Source organism: Ahaetulla prasina, chromosome 2, assembly GCF_028640845.1.
Source record: "Ahaetulla prasina isolate Xishuangbanna chromosome 2, ASM2864084v1, whole genome shotgun sequence".
NCBI classification, from domain to species: Eukaryota; Metazoa; Chordata; class Lepidosauria; order Squamata; family Colubridae; genus Ahaetulla; species Ahaetulla prasina.
This window is the reverse complement of record NC_080540.1, coordinates 62653017-62674715: the sequence shown is the minus strand read 5'-3', so window position 1 is coordinate 62674715 and position 21699 is coordinate 62653017. Positions and strand designations below refer to the sequence as shown.

General features: G+C 34.1%; 1 protein-coding gene and 1 pseudogene across 1 annotated transcript in view; both read right to left on the bottom strand.

Moving 5' to 3' along the window:
- The window catches only part of DNAH12 (dynein axonemal heavy chain 12), a 106215-nt gene that overhangs the window by 66919 nt on the left and 17597 nt on the right, over nt 1–21699 (bottom strand). Inside the window, exons 10-28 of the mRNA XM_058171890.1 lie at nt 21428–21519; nt 19373–19551; nt 18563–18698; nt 17477–17602; nt 17116–17250; nt 16207–16400; nt 14635–14875; nt 12968–13153; nt 12684–12884; nt 10881–11075; nt 9179–9300; nt 8788–9070; nt 7666–7785; nt 6463–6619; nt 6065–6237; nt 5323–5475; nt 2560–2799; nt 1755–2000; nt 1522–1641 (exon numbers count right to left, since the gene is read on the bottom strand). Coding sequence (XP_058027873.1) covers nt 1522–1641; nt 1755–2000; nt 2560–2799; nt 5323–5475; nt 6065–6237; nt 6463–6619; nt 7666–7785; nt 8788–9070; nt 9179–9300; nt 10881–11075; nt 12684–12884; nt 12968–13153; nt 14635–14875; nt 16207–16400; nt 17116–17250; nt 17477–17602; nt 18563–18698; nt 19373–19551; nt 21428–21519 — 3299 coding nt within the window. The remainder of the gene's footprint in view (nt 1–1521; nt 1642–1754; nt 2001–2559; nt 2800–5322; nt 5476–6064; nt 6238–6462; nt 6620–7665; nt 7786–8787; nt 9071–9178; nt 9301–10880; nt 11076–12683; nt 12885–12967; nt 13154–14634; nt 14876–16206; nt 16401–17115; nt 17251–17476; nt 17603–18562; nt 18699–19372; nt 19552–21427; nt 21520–21699) is intronic.
- On the bottom strand, nt 4547–5249 carry LOC131193575 (small ribosomal subunit protein uS10-like; annotated as a pseudogene).

Genomic DNA, 21699 nt, shown 5'->3' with positions numbered 1-21699 from the left:
AAAAATGGCTCAGCTAACACAATTGTCTATTGGCCAGGACGAGAAACACATTTTCCAAATCTTATAGGAGGCCACCAGAACAGAGCTCTCTGAATTTCTGATAGGGCAGGCACCATGAAAGAAACAGGCTTTCTATGTCCCATCAGATGGCTTATTTCAGGCCGAAGGTCCAAAGCAGTTCCAATCTATTGGGTCTTTCTTGTGGAATGGGCAGAAATGTTCAAAGATAGGCAGTCCTGAAAACAGTCTGCCTTTGTGCCAGCTTTACAAATCTAACCAGCATCTTAAATTGCATCCAATAGTGTATTTGAAGCCAGTGTAGCTTCTGAAGTAATGCTACAACCTGAGTGTGCCATGGTGTACCCATAACCACCCATACCATTGACTTCAGAGTACTCTTCTGTTGTGGTCCATCAGCAGCCTACAGAGCTGGCAATGGAGTCAAACAGCGATGAGGCTGAGGTGAGGCCAGGGCCATTAGGAAGTGAGGTGTGGACTCCAGAGCCTCCAGAGACTGATAGTAGTGAGGCAGAGAAAGAGGAGGAGCCTGTTCCTAATGCATGCATGAGAAGAGCTGCCAGAAGGCAAGAGCAGCTCAAGCAGAGAGGACAACTCAGGAGTAGGGCCAAGACATGATTGACCCCTCCCATAAGGCTTAAAACAGACCAGCATGGTGTTTCAGCTTTGTCAGAAAACAATGTTGAAGCTGCGTCTTCTACTTTGTATCCGTCTTTGTTTTTGTGGCTTCTGGATGTTTGCCAGGAAAGGCCTTTGGCAGTTTGCTTAATTGGACTAAGGTTTGTGAGATAACTGAAGAATTTGTGTTGGGAGACATTTGTTTTACTTTGAGTTGAACGACGCTGGGAATGAAGTAATTCCCAGCTGTTCGAATAAAGTTTGTTTTTCCACAAACTAAGTCTATTACTACCTACTTGGGCCTGGGTCACAACATCTTCAAAAGCAGCCACATTTAGAGTGTTGCAATCATCTCACCAGGAACTGATCAAAGCACGAGTGTGAAGATATTGCACAATCCTTTATAATGTACTGAATAATCCTAAATATGTTAAACAAGAGTTTAATTATGTTCAACTACAATACTTTGCAGTTGACTTTTGAGTGACTTTTGAGTGGACATGCATAGAATTATATTGTCGGTCAGCTACTCTGTTTGTTTGTTAATGGAGTTGGTCTTTTTAAATTATGAAGACACTGAAAAACATATTTATCAAGAAAGCTGAACTAGATTACTAAGAGTTTAAAAATACCATTCTAGAAGCAAAGACATAAATGTCAAAATTAAGCCACATTTTGAAAGAATGAAATGTGTTTCATTAATTATTAAAAATTAAAGAACTTCTACAAATACATTGAATTTGAATGAATGGTCACAGAAATGGTCTAAACTTTGTTACCATAATTACAACCCAAAACGTCATCTTCATTGTGCATGTGTAGCAAATAATTACTAATTAGCAAATAAAAATATTACTCGCAAACAACATTCTACAATATACTCACAGTGTAGTCAGCTTCGGGAAGCTTAATGCCAGGAAATAAATCACTTGTAATTCCCATAAATAGAGGTATGTCATGAGACAAAAATTTAGGCTCATTTACATCTTTGATTGATCGAAGGAGCTGACAAAACAAAAAAAGCAACTTAATTAAACAAAAAGACTATTGTTATTGTAAAAATATCCACAATCTGAATGGATTAATTTCAAATTTGTAAACTGCAAGGTAGCTCTTACCAGTATATCTTCATTCTCTGTTGGAAATTTTAGTTTTAAGTTACCAGCAGCTATTAGTACTGCTTTGACTGCACGCATTCCATAGTCATAATGAAACTGAGATGAAAGTTGTTCTGAGCACAATCTGTAGGTCATCACTATCTTCACAGACAATGGTTTAGCATTCAGAAATCCATAAGAATATAGAGAGATTTCAGCAATGAGGGCATAATTAGGAACCATCATAGCAACTGTTCGGAAAAGAACCTTAAAGAATAGAATAAAAACATAAGTATTGCTATTATCTCTGAAAACTGGTATCATAAAATTACTAAAGTTTGTATGAGCAACATCTATAATCTTTCACAATAAAAAGCCATTTAGTAAAATTGCTCTGTAGTAAGGTTTATTTTAGATACTATGTGTGTGACCAGTAAGTATTCTTTTTATTAAAGCAGTAGTTCTCATTTCAGATTGAATCATTTCAAAAGCCCATAGAGCAATGCTTTTAAGCTTGGCCCTAGAAAAAAATTGTTATATTATTATAGGATCTCTAATTCTCCCATTCTCAGAAAATCATATCCCTCTTCAATTTATTGCTTTATTAATTCAGTCAAAACAACTGCCACTTTCACTTTTATATGCATATCTATCATTAGAAATGTTAAGATGTATATTACATTGGCACATGCTATATATATAACTATCTCTTTTATGCGTATGAAATACATGCACTTTTCTAGATGAAGCATTTACAGTCTTAGTATACGGCTATTTAAAAGCATATCTGAATTACCCCATTAATCTATTTATTTTGCTACTTTACCTTCAGATTATCTGGTAGTTCAGAGCGACCTGCATAACCTGGATTCATAGTAATAGCAACAAAACAATTGGGATTAAGCTTCAGTTCAGTTCCTTCAAAATTAAATATCTCCATCTTCTGTTGTATAGCTCTCTGGATGCAAAGAATCTGCTGGGCTACTACAGACAGTACCTCCAGTTCAATGCGATTGAATTCATCAAAGCAGGCCCAAGCACCTGAAGAAGCTAAACCCTTAAAAAACTAAAGACAAAACAGCAGACACAGCAAGAATATATAATTTAACATGCTGACATAACTTAATATTTTGAGTCAGGATCCTCAGAATTAACACATGAAAAATGCCTCTATAAAATTATTTGTACTTAGATACATGAAGAAACATGAAGCAGTAATCCTTAGCGAAGAGTAGCAGCTTGAAAAAGCCCCCCAAATTAGAATAGCACTGTATATTTTTCTTAACAGGAAGCAGGGGGAGCAACTCTACCCCTTTTAATATTTTCATCATGGTATCACACTACAAGTATGTATAGGGAAAGCTTGCGCAGCAATGTCAGTATGCATATTTCATCATTTGAAAGGGCCATTGCTACAGATACTCATGGGAAGCTGGCTGCATTTCCACAACTCACTAACTTAGAATGTGTATTATATTGTGCACATTAGTTCATAATTCAGTGAATAAATAATGTTACATATCACCCAAATAATGGGATAGCACACTATGTGAATACAATATATTGTCTTCCTTTACTTGTTTTTCAAGCCTTAATTGCACTTATTTATCTTAACCAGGCTTTATGATACTGTATCAGTTATGAAACTGATTAAATCAGTTCAGGCAAAACTTTTTGTTATATTTAATGATTGAGTATATGAATATTAGAACTGTGAAAACCTACTAAACAACCCTTTTGGGCTGGATCCAGGCTCCTAGAATAGCCCAATCTATCAAGGCCAGTCATAATTCATGCTACCTTGTTACTAGTTCAGGAGCTTGTTTACAAAAAAATAATTTTGTGGCTATTTCTTCTTTAAATAAAACAATGACAAACTACCGCTACTGTGACATAATCTGTCTACAAGCATTCTCTCTTTAAGAAGAACAGTAAACTGTCCAAAATGTCTCTATCGGTTGTTCTAAGACTAGAAGTCACACCCATCATATGACTGTGTGGGTGCTACTGCTCCAAATCACTATAGTGAAATGAAGTGTAAGGAGGAAGACCAGGCCTGACATTCTCAAAAAAGTGAATGTTGATAATCCTTGTGACAGCAACCATGTTATCTATCAAGCTAAACCTTCCAAATCAAGAAGGAACATAGGGAATTAGTTATTTATTTGGGACCATATGTCTTAGATACCGCCATATATATTTTTTATTTCATTTTGTCACAACAGTATACGCAAACATTGACATAGAACAACAACACATCATAAAACAAAAACATGTATATAAGCAAAAGTATGCAACAACTATATTAATTTAATATAATGAAAGAGAACAATAGGACAGGAACGGTAGGCACTTTTGAGCTCTTATGCACGCCCCTTATAGTCCTCTTAGGAATGGGGTGAGGTCAATAGTAGAGAGTTTTTGGTTGAAGTTTTTGGGGTTTTGAGTAGAGACTATAGAGTCAGGTAGTGAGTTCCAAGCTTTAACAACTCTGTTACAGAAGTCATATTTTCTGCGATCAAGGTTGAAGTGGTTGACATTAAGTTTGAATCTATTGTTTGCTCTTGTTTGTTGTGTAAAAAGGATGTCTAATTTTGTAAATGGATGGAGATCATGAAATAATAATTAAAGCCTGGTTATTCCCCCAAGCATTGGAATATTGTGAGGTTAGAATGACATGGGAATATTGCAGTTTGCATCAGGAAAGTGTGGTTGTGGTGTCAGGTTTTTCTGGTTTTGATTTTATTGTTTCTTTTGTTTCTATTGCTGTATGCTTTGTTTTAGTTTTGATTTTTTTTTAAACTTAACAGCTTTTATTGATACATGTAACAATCATTTAAGCATCAGCAATAGTAACTTCAACTTCTACCCCAGGCTCAAATCTGATAGAAGTTATCTGCTTGACAATCTCTGAAGGACTGTATTAATCAATGAGGCGCTTATGTATTCGCATTTGGAAACAACCCCAGGTTTTGGAACCTTCACCACATGGTGTTTTTCTCGTAGTGATTCGCAGAGTCTTAGTAGGCATGCGAACAGGCCTTCACTTTTAGGTTTTTCTCTTTAGCACCTCTGATGAGATCTGCACAAACATTTTCAAGAGACTTCACATTGCGACTTGTCAAAGTAATTCTGATTCGATGAATTGTTACTTCTTGTTCCATAGGGGCCTTTCCAGTATCTTTAAATGCTATAGCTGCTGCGAAGCCTTCCTGACTGTCTTAATCCCGGCTGAAGTGAGCACCAGAGGCCCAGGGAACAGCGGTGAGTCAGGAAACAAAGAAGGAACCGCAGCACAGACAACCGCCCCTTTTTAGTTTTGAATTGTAAGCTGCCCACAGATTGGTTTTAAGATGGGCAGTTATACAAGTTTTAAACAGATAAATAAATTGTTACACCCAATATTTAATTGTTACACCAGTTAAAAAACAAATAGCTTTTAGTAAACTTTGCATTTGGCCCTATGAGACTGAAAAAATTACTAACAAACTATGATGTTGGATTGCTTACAAGCATTCCTTGTTTTTATAAAACCTAGGAATATTTTAAAAATTGAAATCACACTTTTAAAAACACAAGTTCAATTTACCTTCCCCATGGCTAGATAATCAAGGCCATCAGAGCAGTTGAAGACCACGCATTGCACCGCAACAGCTTTAGCCAAATCTTTGGTGGTCTCTGTTTTACCTGTCCCAGCTGGACCTTCTGGAGCACCACCAAGATTTAAATAAAATGCTCCAATCTAAAAAAAAGACATTAATAATAATATTTCAAAACATAAACCCTCACACTTGAAAACAAATTAAATTACATATAATCATGTGAGAGCAGATCGGTCATTTCCTTTGAATCAATAATACAGTATGATAGATTTTTGCTATTCCAATAACAGATTCCTAATTCAAAACACTCATTTATATTTTCCATTTTTCACAACATTATCAGAATCAGTTACTGAATTTCAATAGGATAAGATAATCTTGAAGAATTGCTCTAAATCTGGAGAATGTTACTTATACATAAATTTCATTTCTTAGACTCAGTAGGGCCAAAAGAGAACATTAGCAGCACTAACTCTGCTCAGCATAAGAATTTAAATTAAAAAATCCATCCAACTACAGAAGAAAATAACCAGCAAAGTGGAAAACTCAATACTGCTATTATATTAATAAATTTAAGAACAACAAGTGTATAGTATTAGAATCTCACTCTTTAGTAACAGAAATTCTGAGAACAACAATATTTGTTCAAGGTAACTTTACAATTGCAAATACAACTAAGATTTATTATAATTAAACGACTTTTTAGAAACTAGATTTTTAAAACCTTACCAGAGTGCGATAACATCTGTCTGTGAGAGGAGTAATAACAAGTCTAGGAGAATTGCCAAGATATTCGTAAGCATATTTTACATTGCAATTGATGATGCGCACACGTACATTATCATACTCCCAGTAATATCGCAACTGAGCAAGCCATTGAAAATCTGTCTCCTTTAACACACCTAGTAGAATATAAAGGAGGAATATGTTTTAGACTTAGTATTTTTTAGCAGGAAAACAGAAAAAGAAAACAATCCAAAAATAATTGGGACATGTCTAAAATGAGAGAATTATTATTTTAACAAACATAATTAATTAAAAAATAATTTCTTAAATAATCAGGCAAAAATCAAGCACACAACAGTATGTATTATTTTATGATGATGAATAAAAATTATGTTACATACCACTTTCAATCATTTCCATGACGACATCTCTAGCATGAACATCAATAGTGACCAAAGCACCCAATGTAATCCGTGTTTGTTTAGACAACTTCCCTCTTACCAACTCTACAATATCATTTAACTGATATTGAAGAGCCTGGTAATAATTCTGCAAGCCCTGAACAATGAAAATGGAAAATTCAACTATAATACACACTTCAGTGTGAATAGCTAAGAGTTTCTCAGTGTTATTCTGTTGTTTATTCCCAATTTCATCAATCATTGTTATAATAATTTTAATAATCAAATGCTGGTCATGTATATTTCTGACTTTCCCTTCATCTGTGCACATAATTTTCGGTACCAAAGAAAATTAATGGGGAATTATTTTTTAGGAATCTTTTTACTTAATGACTATATTGTAGTAATCTGCATTTAAAACTGAAACAGAAAAGATGTCAGAAAAGGTGCTCTAGAGTTGTTATGCAAGCAGATATACCAGTACTTCCTCTTTAAAGCACTTTCTCTATTTTGGATCAGAATATCTGTATAACCCTAGTATAATATCCAGAAAACAAATATTGGATTGATATTACTGTTCTAAAAGTACTGTGATAAATAACTAAAGAATTAAGAGTCTCCAATATTAATAAAGCCTTGAGACAAAAACTTTTCTAGATATGGATAAATTAGATTGGAAAGTTGAGAAAAAGTTCAGGAAGAAAACAATTACAACTTATCTGGCAAAACAAAAGCATGGCTATATTCATATAATCAACAAAAGAAAAATCTGTTTTACCAATAGCTAACTAACAGAAACAGAGGTTAGAAACTAAAAAGAGTAAAAAGATAATTTAAAAAAAATGTATTGAAAATTTTGCAAGCTGGATAAACTAATTGCATTAATACTTTATGTTTATTATGAATATTATGATTATTGTTGTATTTCTACTTAAAACTAACTGTGCCGAGACAACACACTGTTCAGATAGATATGGAACTTTTTATGTTTATAAAAAAAATGTATCAATAAAACATATGTTCAAAAAAAAAAGCAAAATTCAACTTCATGGAATGTTGACTTTTATATTTGCATTCATTTACATATGTAATTTGCATCATTAATGCACCAGAGACATATCATATCATAAGCAGTATAGAACAAATATAACATGGCTAAAAATACACAAATAATATCAGAAAAATTACGATTCATAATAGTACCTCTGGGCCACTAGCTATGGCTTCATGAACTTCACTTGTCCAGAACATTTGTGAGACGCATAAAACTACCTGCCCAGGCCATTCTCTCACCCATTCTTTTCTTGGGCTTTCTGGATATGCCTAAAGAAGTTATAAGTGTTACTTAGGGGTAATCATGATTAATAATATACAAAATTGAACCCTGCCACTCATTTCACAAAATTCAAAACCATAGATTAACATTACAATATCAAGGCTAAGCCAGTTTCCCCCCCGTTTTCGGAATGGCTAATAGGTGAAGATCAGAATATCCACTTCGATTTTAATAACCATCAGCTATAAATTATAACCAGTCTTGAATGAGGTTACTGAAATTTGTTCTACAGTCTCACTATAGCTAAGATTAACTGTAATTTATCTACCGTGTTTTCCCAAAAATAAGACCCTGTTTTATATTTTTTTGAACCCTGAAATAAGCACTTGGTCTTATTGCCATGCGCTCAAAAGCCCGATTGGGCTTATTATCAGGGATTTCTTATTTTGGGGGAAACAGGGTAGATATGGATGACATGGCTAGTTGAGTTTAATCTACATGGAAGAAAAAAAACTTTCAAGCTCCTCCCTTTAATTTATCTAAATCTATTCACCCTCCCATCTATTCAATTTTAATTTCTCTCAAAATGACTGAGGGAACACAACCAATTTACCGTATATACTCGAGTATAAGCCGAGTTTTTCAGCACGTTTTTTGTGCTGAAAAACGTCCCCTCGGCTTATACTCGAGTATATACGGCTTATACTTGAGTTTTTTTTTTTTTCCTTTTTTTCACATTATACCGGCCGGCGCGAACTTGGCGGGCTTTTGCTTTAGCGCGGGGAAGCCCTGCCGGTGCAGTGAGAGGGCGGGGCGGGGGAGCCGCCAGCCTTCTCGGCCGAGGGAGGGAGGGTTTCGCCGACCGGTAGGTGCCTCATTTCCCACCCTTGGCTTATACTCGAGTCCCCAGTTTACCCCAGTTTTTGGGGTAAAATTGGGGACCTCGGCTTATACTCGGATCGGCTTATATTCGAGTATATACGGTAGTCAGATCTAATAATGGTGCATATCAGCTAGATAAGATTCTAAATATTTAATAGAAAATGTACCAGTCTTGATCTTGTAATAACGTCATGAATACTTCTCAACATAATATCTTCGACTTGTATTAGCCACTTTTCAACAGCTCCCCGAGCTTCAGAAGTTGAAATAGTTGAAATAAATTCCACACGTTCACCTTCAGTGCTATACATTGACTTAATATCCAGGTTTGGCCGAAATTCAAGTTTAGCAATGCCCTCGAAACACTTTTTCAAGTGAGGCTGGACACGGAGAGGGTCTTTAGTCTCTGACAGTATCTCCAACATCTCATCATTAGACAAGAAAAAAAAGCTAAAATAAATTAATAATGCATCAATTATTATAGTTGAGTATGTTTGCATAAAAATATGAATTTAAAGATATCTATTCCAGCTTTATTAATGAACAACAGAAGCATACCGGGGAAAGAAGAGACGCTTCTTCTCAAGATAGGCATTCAACCCTTTCATGATTTTGTCAAGAAGATCATTACAGTTCTGAAGTTTTTCCAACAACCCTGTCAATGATGTGGCAGCAAGAACCTAAAAAAGAAGAGAAAACTAAACTAAACCCTAGACTAGAATTACATGTCCAAGAATTACACTGCTAAGTACATTTGCAACAAGAGTTTGGGGGAAAAAACTGTCTAATTTTGTATGTTAAAAAAATGGCAAAAAATACACACACTAACTTGCTCTTCATAGAGCTGGGAGCCTCAGACTATTTAAGTTTCTAAACATAAATTTCATGTGGCTGAAAGCACTACACAGTTGAAGGTGCAAGTAATGTTCCATAAGTTTATCAAAAATGTTATTCATGCAATATTTATAAATGATTCTAGGTTCAAAATTTTTGCCAGGCATCTGACAAATATTAATGGTTAACATGGATTTATTGATTAAAAATTAATGAAAAAAATGGACGGCTAGTGGAAATCTATAATTATTTATATTGATATTTACAACCCACCTTTCTACATGCAGAACCTAATTGCCATATTTTACTAAAACTGAAATTTCTGGATATTGCCTTATCAAGCAGTCTTGCTTGTCAAGCAGTCAAGGAATAGATTTGCACAATTACCAGCTGTACCCCTACCCTAACCCAACTGTGATAATTCATCAGATAGTTGGGCACTCCTTACATGAGAGTATGACCCCATTCTGAACTGAATGAGATGCAAATTCAGAACTTGATTTCCTACTAATAGCAGTATTACCTGATGTTTTGGTTTGTTCACCTTCATCCCAGCCTATTATCAAACTTAGGAATTAATTCAGAGTGCCAATTTTACTGTATTATTTCCCACTAAAATATTTATATTTTTGAAATTTTGATGAGTGAATCATGATTACGATTGTAAAGTTTATTTTATTAAGCGTCCTTTAATACTTGTAGACTTTGACTTACAACCACAATTGAGCCCAGAATTTAAGTTGCTAAGTGAGAAATTTGTTAAGTGAGTTTTGCCCTATGTTACAATTTTCCTTGCCACAGTTGTTAAGTGAATCACTGCAGTTGTTAAATTAGTAACATGGTGGTTGTGACTCTGGCTTCCCCATTGACGACTTGCAAAAGCATGACCCCAGGATACTGCAACTGTCATAAATACGAGTCAGTTGTCAATTGTCATCTGAATGTAAATCATGTGACCATGGGGATGCTGCAGTGGTCATAAATGTGAAAAATTGTCACTTTTTTCAGTGTACAGTCACTAAATGAACTGTCAAGGACTACCTGTAATTTTGAAATAATGATAAAAATAATTGAACATTCCATTGTGCAGTCATTTTTCATCAACTGCACGCTAATTTTTGTTTCATGTGAAATCTAACTTTTAGATTAGGGAATAGAATTTTTTTTCTTTATGTAGATTTCTCAATTATTAAGTAGCCATCTCTCATATAAAGAAAGCTGGCAATATATTTTTGTAGTATATTCAGAATTTTCTGCCATTCTGCTGTTTCACATAATATGATAGACTTTCAGTAATGGCTTTTTGCAATTCTAATACCAGGCTATCTCACAAAAGAAATGTCACTTAAAGGTTTTGTGCACAGCTTACAAATATATGGTACACTTATTTCACCTAATCAGAGCAGACTCATCATTACTACTTTACCTTGGGATCTTTGACACAGTATTTCATAATATCTCTCCAATATCTATCCACAGTTTGGAATTGGCGCCCTTCCTCTGGCATTTGTTGCATAATGTCTTCTGAAGAAAAAATTGGTTCCAAGTAAAGCCACTGAGCTTGCACTTTTAGCCACTCATCAATAGTCTCTTGAATTCTGATTAAGCGTTCTTCCCATTCCTAAAAATGCATTAAGATTGTAGCACAAAGTATCTATATCTATATAGCTATATCTATAATATGAAAGGAAAAGGCAAAACCAGAATAATGGGACAATTTATGTTGAGAACTCTCTTCCATTTGTTTATCCTTTGGGCTACTTTAGAAATTCCTTATCTCTCATCTATAATTGAGAGCAGGCAATTCTGGGTAAAGAAATAGTCTTCGGGGGAAATCTAAATAAAAGATACAGTAGTAGATAAATCATATATTTTAAAAAGAACAGCATTCCTAGAATTCCGGTATTATCACAGTGAGGCTTTATCTGCAAGTAATTGAAAGATGAAACATAATGTACTCAAGAACTGGGTGTGATGCTCACTTTCTCTAGTTTTAGAAAAGGATTAAAATGTAATTCTTGAACCCAAACTTTTGAAAATTATTATGATTATTTTAGTAATTACTTGAACATCTTAATTCTGTCTTCATTCTATTCTATTCTATTGGCATCCTTTAGTCTCAAAAGACTATGGTATCGTGCTCTGGAAACAGCATCTAGTGTGACTGAAAACGCCAATTCGAGAGTAGCAATCGCTTCCACACTGAGGGCAGATACATTCTGTCCCCTGCCCAGCCCCCAGATTTCGCTGGTTCCAGGACTGCCTCTTTGCCTCAGCCTGCCGAACAAATGTCTCTTCGAATTGGAGAAGGCCATGCTGCGTCTTTAGCCTCCAAGCTGAACAATCGGAGGTCAAGGGTTCCCAGTTGTTAATGTCCATTCCCAGGGCCTTTAGTTCCCTCTTGCAGATATCCTTATATCGCAGCTGTGGTCTCCCTCTGAGGCACTTTCCCTGCACTAATTCTCCATATAGGAGATCTTTCGGAATCCGACCATCAGTCATTCTCACGACATGCCCAAGCCAGCTAGACATCGCTGTTTCAGTAATGTATACATGCTAGAAATTCCAGCACGCTCTGCGCTATTTGGAACTTTCTGTCTTCACTGTTCTACTTTATCTCACTTTTGTATCATTTGGAGTATTATCTTCCATTCTTATTCAATCAAGTGGAAGGGCAGGACCTCAATCAATCAATTAATCAAATCCTAAACAGAATGTATGAGGAAACAATCTTTCATCTTGATATAGTGTTTTCAACCACAGAGGCAATGAAATCTGCTTTGTCACATCATCTTGCTCTGCAGTTTTAGCAGGAGCTCCAGGAACTAGTTTTGTGACTGTACTATGTCTTGGCAGACTCCAATTTTGGTTACTCAAACTAAGATGGGTGAATGAGGGCTTGAAGTGACAAGAAGTAAAGGAAAATAGCCCTTTTTATACACACTTTTATCAAACTAAAGCACCCCTTTAAAACTTTCTGTTGACCTAATATTTAAGAAAAATTGTAATGTCTATTTAAGATTTAAAGATTTGCCCCTTTTAATGTATGAATTATGTATTTATATTTTTTAAAAAATGAATACCCTATAACTGTTTTATACATTATATTTTGATTACCTTTGATTAAAAATAAGACTACAGTCCAGAGCAAATTTATCAAGGAATGTAGGTCAACAGTTTAAAGATATACATACATCCAGAATTTAAAGAGAACAGAGAAAGCAAATACCTTCATTTGTTTTTCAAACGGCTTGATGAATGGTGATCCCCTCATTGTTTGTGTTTTTACAATCTGATCATCTAGAATTGTCTGGATTTCATCAACAGCAGACAGAATACTAACTCCAGTCTCACGATATAAGCCAGTTTGGAAGAAAATTGAATCCCAGGTCTCCATCATATTATGCATTGCTTTTTCTAGTGAAAATTCCTATGCCATAGATGAAATTAATTATTTTATTATTTAATTCCTTTGGATCTTGAGAGGTTGGGTTTAATAGTGTTTTATCTTACCTTACTTGCTCCCATACTTATGACTTCAAATTGCTCTAAGTAAGGAGTTAGATTCTGCTTTAACACTTTTCTTAAGGTACTTCCAGAATCTGGAGTTAAATCATATCCAACAATTTCTGACATCTGATTCCAATGACGAGCTTTTATGCCTGGATTACAAAGAATAGTCACCAGTGGGATATTTTCCTAGTTGAGGGGAAAAAATTAAAATGTTATGAAAAATTTTAAATTTATTGGCAGCATAGCTGAAAGCGTATATTTTTGGCAGCATAGCTGAAAGCATATATTTATTTCTGCGTACATACTTGTGTACATACTCACACACATACACATACATTTCTAATGCAAATTGCTTATCGTTTTCAGAAGACATTGGCCCTAAGTCTGGAAATCACCAGTGCCTTCTTGACTGGTGCCAATAACACCTTTGGAATGATTAAATTATAATGTAGTTACTAGCAGAACAATCCATTTTGGCTGGCAGGGTGCTCCAGGAGGTGTCCGCCCCATCTCCCCACATTAGCTGGTCCGCGGAGTAGAACTACAATGCTGATCTGGCCCTTGAAGAAATCCAGTTTGACACCCCTGTTTTTGGTGATAGGTTTTAGGACATAACCAGTAACCAGTAAGAATGCAAACCAGTGACCAGTGGAATTTGTGGAAATATCAGTGGTCAGTCAAATCATAGAATATCATGCCTCAGACAAAACAAGAGCTTTTTATTGGGTACTATGGGATAACTCTATGCTTTTAAACTTTCTCCCAAGATGCCGAAACCGGCCTTTCAAAAATGACATGAAAATGTGTCTTCGTCAGAGCTCTTTTCCTTTATTAACTTTCTATGTACTTTTGCTACTATCAGTTGAGTCTGAAAACTATCTAAGAATCTTGAATCTTCATGTGAGTAATGTTAAGGTTAAATATTTAAAATGTTTATATATGCTTACTGTACATTGGAAAAGGTTTGGAATTTAATATACTTTCTTCTAATTTGAATTAATACATTTCGCCCATCAATTATGCCTTCTTTGGTTCCTAATTTACTATTTCCACAATTTAATGATTTTAAACAATTGAAAGTCAATACTACTTCATTTATTCTGTTTCAAACTTATGGACCATTTTATACCACATTTTTATCATTTTTATACCAGTCTGCTATAAATCTAATAAACTTTCAATTTATTTTCTTTTGGTGTGGGGGGTGAGAATCACATTTCAACAGTTATCCTCCATTGATTTAGTGGATTAACCCAAGATAAAGGATAAAAAAACCCCTCAGTTTTCGAGTATCAGGCTTGATTGATCTATGTAGCTGTAGCTATGTAGCTATGTAGGGTGTTCAGTGGCTGCCAGAGTCTCCAGCAACATGTTCTATAATAGACACTGTGCATTTCTAACCACTCTATAGCCTGAGTTCTTCCTCTTTGAGACTGACTACATAGGCTAGACTGTTGCTCTACTTTTGACTGAGTTAACAATATTATCATGGCTCAGCTGACCAGGGAAGAGCATTTGAAATTACTTGAATTAAATCTGCTCTTCTATAATGTCTTCATTCACTGGATGTAACAGTTTTTATCATGCAAATATCATCAATGTTAAATATTTCTGAGTATATTTCAGTACATAGTTTTTAAAACTTTGCTTTACAATTAAACACTTACTTTGAAATCTTTAATCTGCTGCATTACAGAATTACACATTGAAATAGTTGGATTGTCCTTCTTTTCTTCCTCTACTCTCTCTTCAACTACTGCTCTTCGCAGTGACTTTTTTCTTTCTATTTCAGCTTTCTTTAGCTGTTGTTGAAAAAATCTTAATGTCTTATAAATTTCTCGAAAAAATTCATCTACTTCACCTTCCATCTTTTCTCCATTGAGATCTAGAAAAGCACCATCCATCCATCTAAAAAAGAAAAGAAAGAAAATATATTTTAGGATAGGGATTCATTTCTTTACTTGCAGGCCATACTTACTACCAGAGTAAGTTCATGAAGCTTACATATTTTGGTTTAAAAACAGCAAAATAAAAGCAATAACCATGACAAATGTAACATGTGCAACATACTGAAGAAGGATAAATGAAACTCCATATCTGTCATAAAAACAAAACACACTATCAGGGATACATAGATCATCTCATTCTATTGTAAGAGCCAGCTTTAAATTCCTCACAGGCTCAAACGTCTCACAGACTTCTCTTTTGTCAACTCCATAGGAGTTGCTGAGCCAGAGTCTAATGTGAATAAATCCAAGTGGCTTTATCCGTCAGATGCTAAACAGATTCTTCAAAGCAAACCTTCAGACGTCCATCCTATTTTTATTGTCTATTTAATAATGGCTCAGAACTGAACATATCCTTCAAAGTAGGGTATGACTGAAGCAGAGTAAATGGAATTATACTTTCTATAATGTGGAAAATATCCTTCTTAATGCAGCCCAATACTGCATTTACCTTTTTGGCACTTGCATCACAGTGTTGGCTCATATTCAGTTTCTAATCACTTAGTATTCCAAAAACTTTCTTACAAGTACAGTTACCAGGGTATAGGTGTATTGGCACGTTTTATTGCAATTATTTTTTATTTATTAACACTTAGCGTTTGTGTGCATTACTTTAGCCCATTTCTTTAACCTTTCAAGATCATCGGGCAATTATTTCTAAGGTATTAGTTATTCCAACCTTAATAGTGAGCCTCAGACTGATTTTTGACTTCTCTTCATTATGAGGAAGAACCCTTTATGATATTTCTCTGAATACAGTTGTCAAACCAGCGTTGTATCCATTTAATTAGCATGCCATCCAATCCAAATAGCTTGATAAGCAGCATATTATGGATGACTTTGCCAAATGTTTTCTTGAAAGCAAGAGCATGTTGATGTCTACTGCTTTCCCAGTATTTGTTACGAAAGTTATCCAATCAAACCATCAGTTATGATTCTCTGGGAAGACTTGTTCTTGACTAATCCATAATATATCTCTGTAATGAACATATTATTTTCATGATGATTGCAGACACATTTCTTTTTTAATCTGTTTAAGTATTTTCCAGATATCAGCCTGATTTCTATAAAATTGGGTGAATCTTCCATCTTAATTACACTTACACAAACCTAAATGATAATTAAAATCAAACATATAAACTATAAAAGTCATACAACTGCTATGGAATTTAGATTAAAAAAAACCTATGTAGATTCTAGTTGCTTCTCCCTTAAAATATTTGTATAACTTACCGTTTCTCAGTCCGCTGCCACTTCAATATAAAAACAAAAAGTTTCTGATATGGCTCAATGTTAACTTTTAAGGTCTCCAACTCTGGATATTCAGTCAGCTCCCAATTTAAAAGCTTCTCTTCTTTATTAATAAAAGTAACTGCTTCATCAGCATCTTGTATGCGTTTTTGCAGTGTTCTCATGTCAGTCACATACTGAAAATAGATTTATCTATCATTAGAAATTTCAAATTCAAAAAAATAAACTGATCACATTTAAGATTATGGGATACAAGTACTTACAAATATAAATGTTTTTTTAAAAATTAAACAAACTGAAATAAATAGATTTGTTCACCATATTCAAATTCTTATATAAAAACCAGAACAAAGTAAGAAATCATTTTGGTTTACATTTATTACCACCTCAATACTTCTTTTGAAGAAATATACAGCATATTCCTGACATTCATATTTTTTTTGTCAATAAATTTCTTCTAAACAAATGTTTAACATTCATTTCTATGGCAACTCCTGCATGAAACTTAGGTGTACAGATGTCATAAGCCCATTAAATCACTTTGTAGCATCATCACAATACAAAATATGCTACTACCTTGCATATAAATCCAAAGAATATTAAACTTTTATATCATCAACTATGGCTGCCACAGGACTTTCTACTTTGAGGGCCAACACCTTAATGTTACCATTCCAATAATGAAATACATTTATGTTAATAGTAGAAGTAGCAATGTTTTAATGGGACTATCAGCAACATAATATAATTTACTAAGCATTAGAGAATATCAAGATTCATCAGTATAATTTTTTGCCTAACAATATAGTTAATTATTTTTTGCTACTATTTTACCACTGTGTATCTTCCTTGTGCAAATTCTAAGCCAAAATTATTCCAAATGTCACAGACCTGTTGCATGCGGTCCAAATCACAGTACTCTGTGAATTCTTGCATACGACGAATTTGCTTTTCTACTTCCATTATCAATTTCTCACGTTTGGCTAGTAATTCACTTTCACCCTTCCGTTTAGACATTTCTATAATCTATAAGACAAAGAAGAAGCGGAGTGCATTTATGGATAACATTACCTAAGTTCATTAAATCACACCGAATCAATTCAAACATACGATTTGTCAGTTATTTGGTCTGTAATAAATTTGTATAATAGCAGTCTTCAAATTTAAGAGATTAAAGCTGAGGTAATTACAAAGCTGTATTTTTTTTCTCAGACAATATAGCGTGTAAAAAAATTTAAAAGTTTATATTTACATCATCATTTTCATCAAAGATAGGGTTAATATTTTGAGGCCACAACAAAACAGTTGCATTCAGTGTCAAGTCTTCTGGTTCAAATAAATAAACATCCAGAAGATAATTCATTCGTCGCTGGCATTCCTATAAAAGAAATTAAGTAGTTTATTTCTGCTTTAAAGAAGATGTAAATTTGAAGAGAGATTGGTCTCAATTATAATACTGGATGTATCATTCCAATACCTATTACATTTTCCCAATTAGGGGAAAAAAACTGTTGGTGTTTCTTGAGAGTGTAAATCAGAGGTAGGGCAGGTAAATCATGCAAAATTATAGCTTGTAGTTGAAGATTGATAATCTGCTTCCCTGCAGGAAAGTTTATTCAGCTTCAGTTGCTATACTATTTAAAAGACAGATATTGTGAATAGTGTATGATTTGCTGGAGTCTTGTATGAAGTGTAAGCCCAAGCTATATCGTAATTCTAGTTAAACAACAATAATTTGTAATATGGATACATTATAAAAACATGTTCCAGACTTAATGCAATTCATCTTTTAAAACACTTCTGTGTTTGAGAGTACTGTGAACCAGTAAGCTGAATGTGTGCATTATTTTTAGATCAACTCTAGGCTTTTCTATCTAGAGTTAATGTCCAATTAGTTTCAGGTAAGCAAGGATAGGATTGCGGCTTAAATGATTCAGAAATTTCAGTGAAAATATTGTGCCATTTGTGATTTAAAACTCAAAACCAAGACTAGAATTAAGCCCCCCCCTCCCCCCGGCACAAGCATCAGAAAAAATAGCAGCAGCTATTTTTGAAGAAAAGCTCAAAATAATATATTTCAATCTTCTGAAAATGACTACCCACCCTTCATGTTGGACTCAAGCTCAATCCCAAAAATGCCAACTCTAGTCAAAAAGCCATTATGTGTAAACAAACCAAAAGTTCATATTATAGCGGTTCATATTATAGTGGTGTATACTGAGATGACTAGATGTTAATATGTGACTTATTTTACAATATAGGAGAAAAATCAAGATTGGCTGAAATTGAATTAATATGTTATCTTCCACTTAAAAACCAGGTCTCCTAAAATATTTACCTTAATCCTTTCATACAACCTCTGGATACCTATGGTTTTAGCCTTGTCTATAAAGGCTATACTTTCCATCATTTCTTCTGTTGTCTCAGGAACTTTTAATGCACGTTCTTTAATGGTTTCAAATTCATTACATATCCTAAAAAATAATTTTGATGTGAGTTTTACACATATTAGATTTACAATACAATTCTGTACATTTCTATTTCTAGTATCTTCAGTACTGTAGTTGCTACAGTATAGCTTTTATGTAAAAGTAACGATTAGTGATCATTACATCCAAACACATACTATACAGACCTATACATAGTATTTAATTTTTAAGTGCAACAATGAAAAATCAATCTGTCAGAAAACAATATAGGTAATCCTCAATTTACTACAATGATAAAATCTGCCATTATGGTCATAAGTCATGATGGTCATATAGCAAGTGGCCAACCAGATTTTACAACTTTTATACAACATTCTTTAAGCAAATGCAGCAATCATTTAGTGAAGTTATTGTTTGCTATGGGTTAGTTTTATTGCAATTTAGAAGCAACTGCAAATTTTCAGTAAAAATTTCATAAAGTATGGTCATATGTCTGAGGATTACTGCAAATAGTCATAAATGCAGGTCGGTTGCCAAGCAACCAAATGCAGGTGGAGAGGGGGGCACTGGAACTTGGAGAGGTCTGTTATAACTTCACTAAGCAACTGATCGGAAGCCAAAGGGTACCTGAATACAAAATGAAAAATTAACAGTGCTATATACAGTATATGGCAATATTTTTCTAAGGAAGAAATAATTTGTAATAAAAAATTACTCACTTGTTATTTTCTTCTCTATGATTGTTAGCTAATAAATCCAATAATTTATATGCAAAACTTTTTGCTTTTTCACATAATCCTTGCTTCAAGTCATCACAATCTAAACGCACCATAGAGAAGTGAGCTATCATTGGCAAGCTCATTATTTCAGTCGAAAGATTTAAAAATTCATCTATAAGCTTCAAAAGATGATTATATTTGTTATTTTACATATAGATGCATAACTGAATACAGCTGAAACAAGTATTTGGAAGGAAGTTCCATTGAACCAATTAGAACATTGTATGATCAGTTTAGTTTAGATTAATGTAAATAAAGTGTAAATAAAGTACTATTTTCATTATACAATTACTTGCAAAAAGCACTGATGGTAGATGCCAGCATTCTGTTCTTCTTGATGCAAGTGACATCAACCCTATTCTCAAATGGCAGTCTCCTACTGAATATGTATACACTATCAAATATTTTTTTAAAATAATTGTTTTACTCATATCCAAAATTCAAATGTTTCATACCACATATAATGGAAGTGCTCTGAAAGCCACAAAAAGATCCTGGGAACCATAAAAAGAGTACTGAAGATCCCACACAATTCATGGGCCACCAGTTGCCTGCATTTGCACTAAATAAACTAGCTTCCCAATGATGCAGTGAAGGATGCACTTCTGAAATCAATGTTAAAGGGAAATTCAACTGCAATTCCAGGCAGTACAATCAGGTTGTGGAATTAAGGGCAGGAATTTTGTGGAGACATTTTGTCTTTTGTTTCAGGAAAAAGATTAAACATCATCACAAACCAAGCTATTATTCTATCAGCACAACATATTTGTTCCTGGCATACCCAGCTACAGATGATGAACAGTCTTCATTTCTTTTTTTGTAAATGATATACAAGCTTGCTGCTCTGTGGCTTGACAGGGCAGTTCATTTTGTTTGGTCATAGTCCATAGGCTATTAAAGTAATATTAATTTCACATCTAGATGCCTGAAACTTGGCACACATATAGATCAAGGTATCATAATTCTTAAACCATGTAATAAACATCATGAAAGTTCAATAATATGATATCTATATATCCTGAAATCACAGCATTGGTTATCAATAGGCTTCTGGGCCCAATCAAAAATCCCAGTTTTGACTTTTAAAATGCCACATGGATGACACCAAGGTACCTGTAGGACTGTCTCCCAACTAGAATTAGCCTACCCTGTGAATTTTTTCCAAGAAATATTGTTCTGGGTCCCCCTCTCATGAGAGATTAAGAGTGGGCTCATTCTTAATGGCAATATCTTCAATTATAAAACAGGTAGAAGGAGTCCCACCTTGCTTTCTTTATGAAAAGTTATCCTATTCTACTGGGATTTTGGTACAGAGATGAATGTGAGTTGCTTGTGTAATTTTTGTAAAATTTGTGTATTTTTTTTTAATGTACTGACGTTTATTTTCAATGCAAACTACCTTGAATCAAAAAAAGTTAGAGCAGCATAGAGCTGTAAAAACAAAGCCCCAAACAAACTACAATAAAAGACTATAAAGGAGACATCTAAATCCATTTCTTCAAATCAGGTTACTTATTTTTTTCCCACCAAAATGTTTATGGTATTCTCATAATAGCTAGAAATGTGAAATCTGGTTGCCAGGTTTTATTTCAGATAAATGTATCAGGGAAAAGCAATCTATGGTGAGCATCATTATGGTTTTTGTTATTCTTAGAGTTCTTTCCAAATGAGCAGGCCAAAATTTTCAGGGATTGAAGTATTTTAAGGAGTAAAATGAAAGCTTTAAGCCTTAAAAACATAAAGAACCATAACACTTAATAATCTTTAAAAAAAAAGATTTTTCCAGTTCAAAATTAAAGGACAAAATTGGAACCCTAAGTCTCTGCAAAGATTAAAGCACAAATTTTGTAGATGGAAGTCAAGAAATGATTTGTTGAGAAAAATATCATTGTTTTTCAAATGAACTGGCATAATTCAAATAAGAATCATGGCATTTTATCAGATGTAGATTAGAGAACAAAAGCCAGATATACTTATAATTATACATGAAATTACCTCTGCATATTCATCAAAACTGTGTTCCTCAGCTATAAATGTTTTAATACGGTCATCTGCAGCACCATCTACAAGCCAGCCATATTTTTCCACTGTAAGAAAATGAGGCAGGGAATGTGACAAAAGTAAAACAAGCAAAACAAGCAAAAATAAGCATTTTTTACTTATTTATTGCTTCTGGCATTGCAATAAACCAATTTGTGCATCAGTTGATTGTGTGCTGGTCTTTAGTCCTAAATGAACTTAGAATTGTCCTGTAATAATAGTCACTA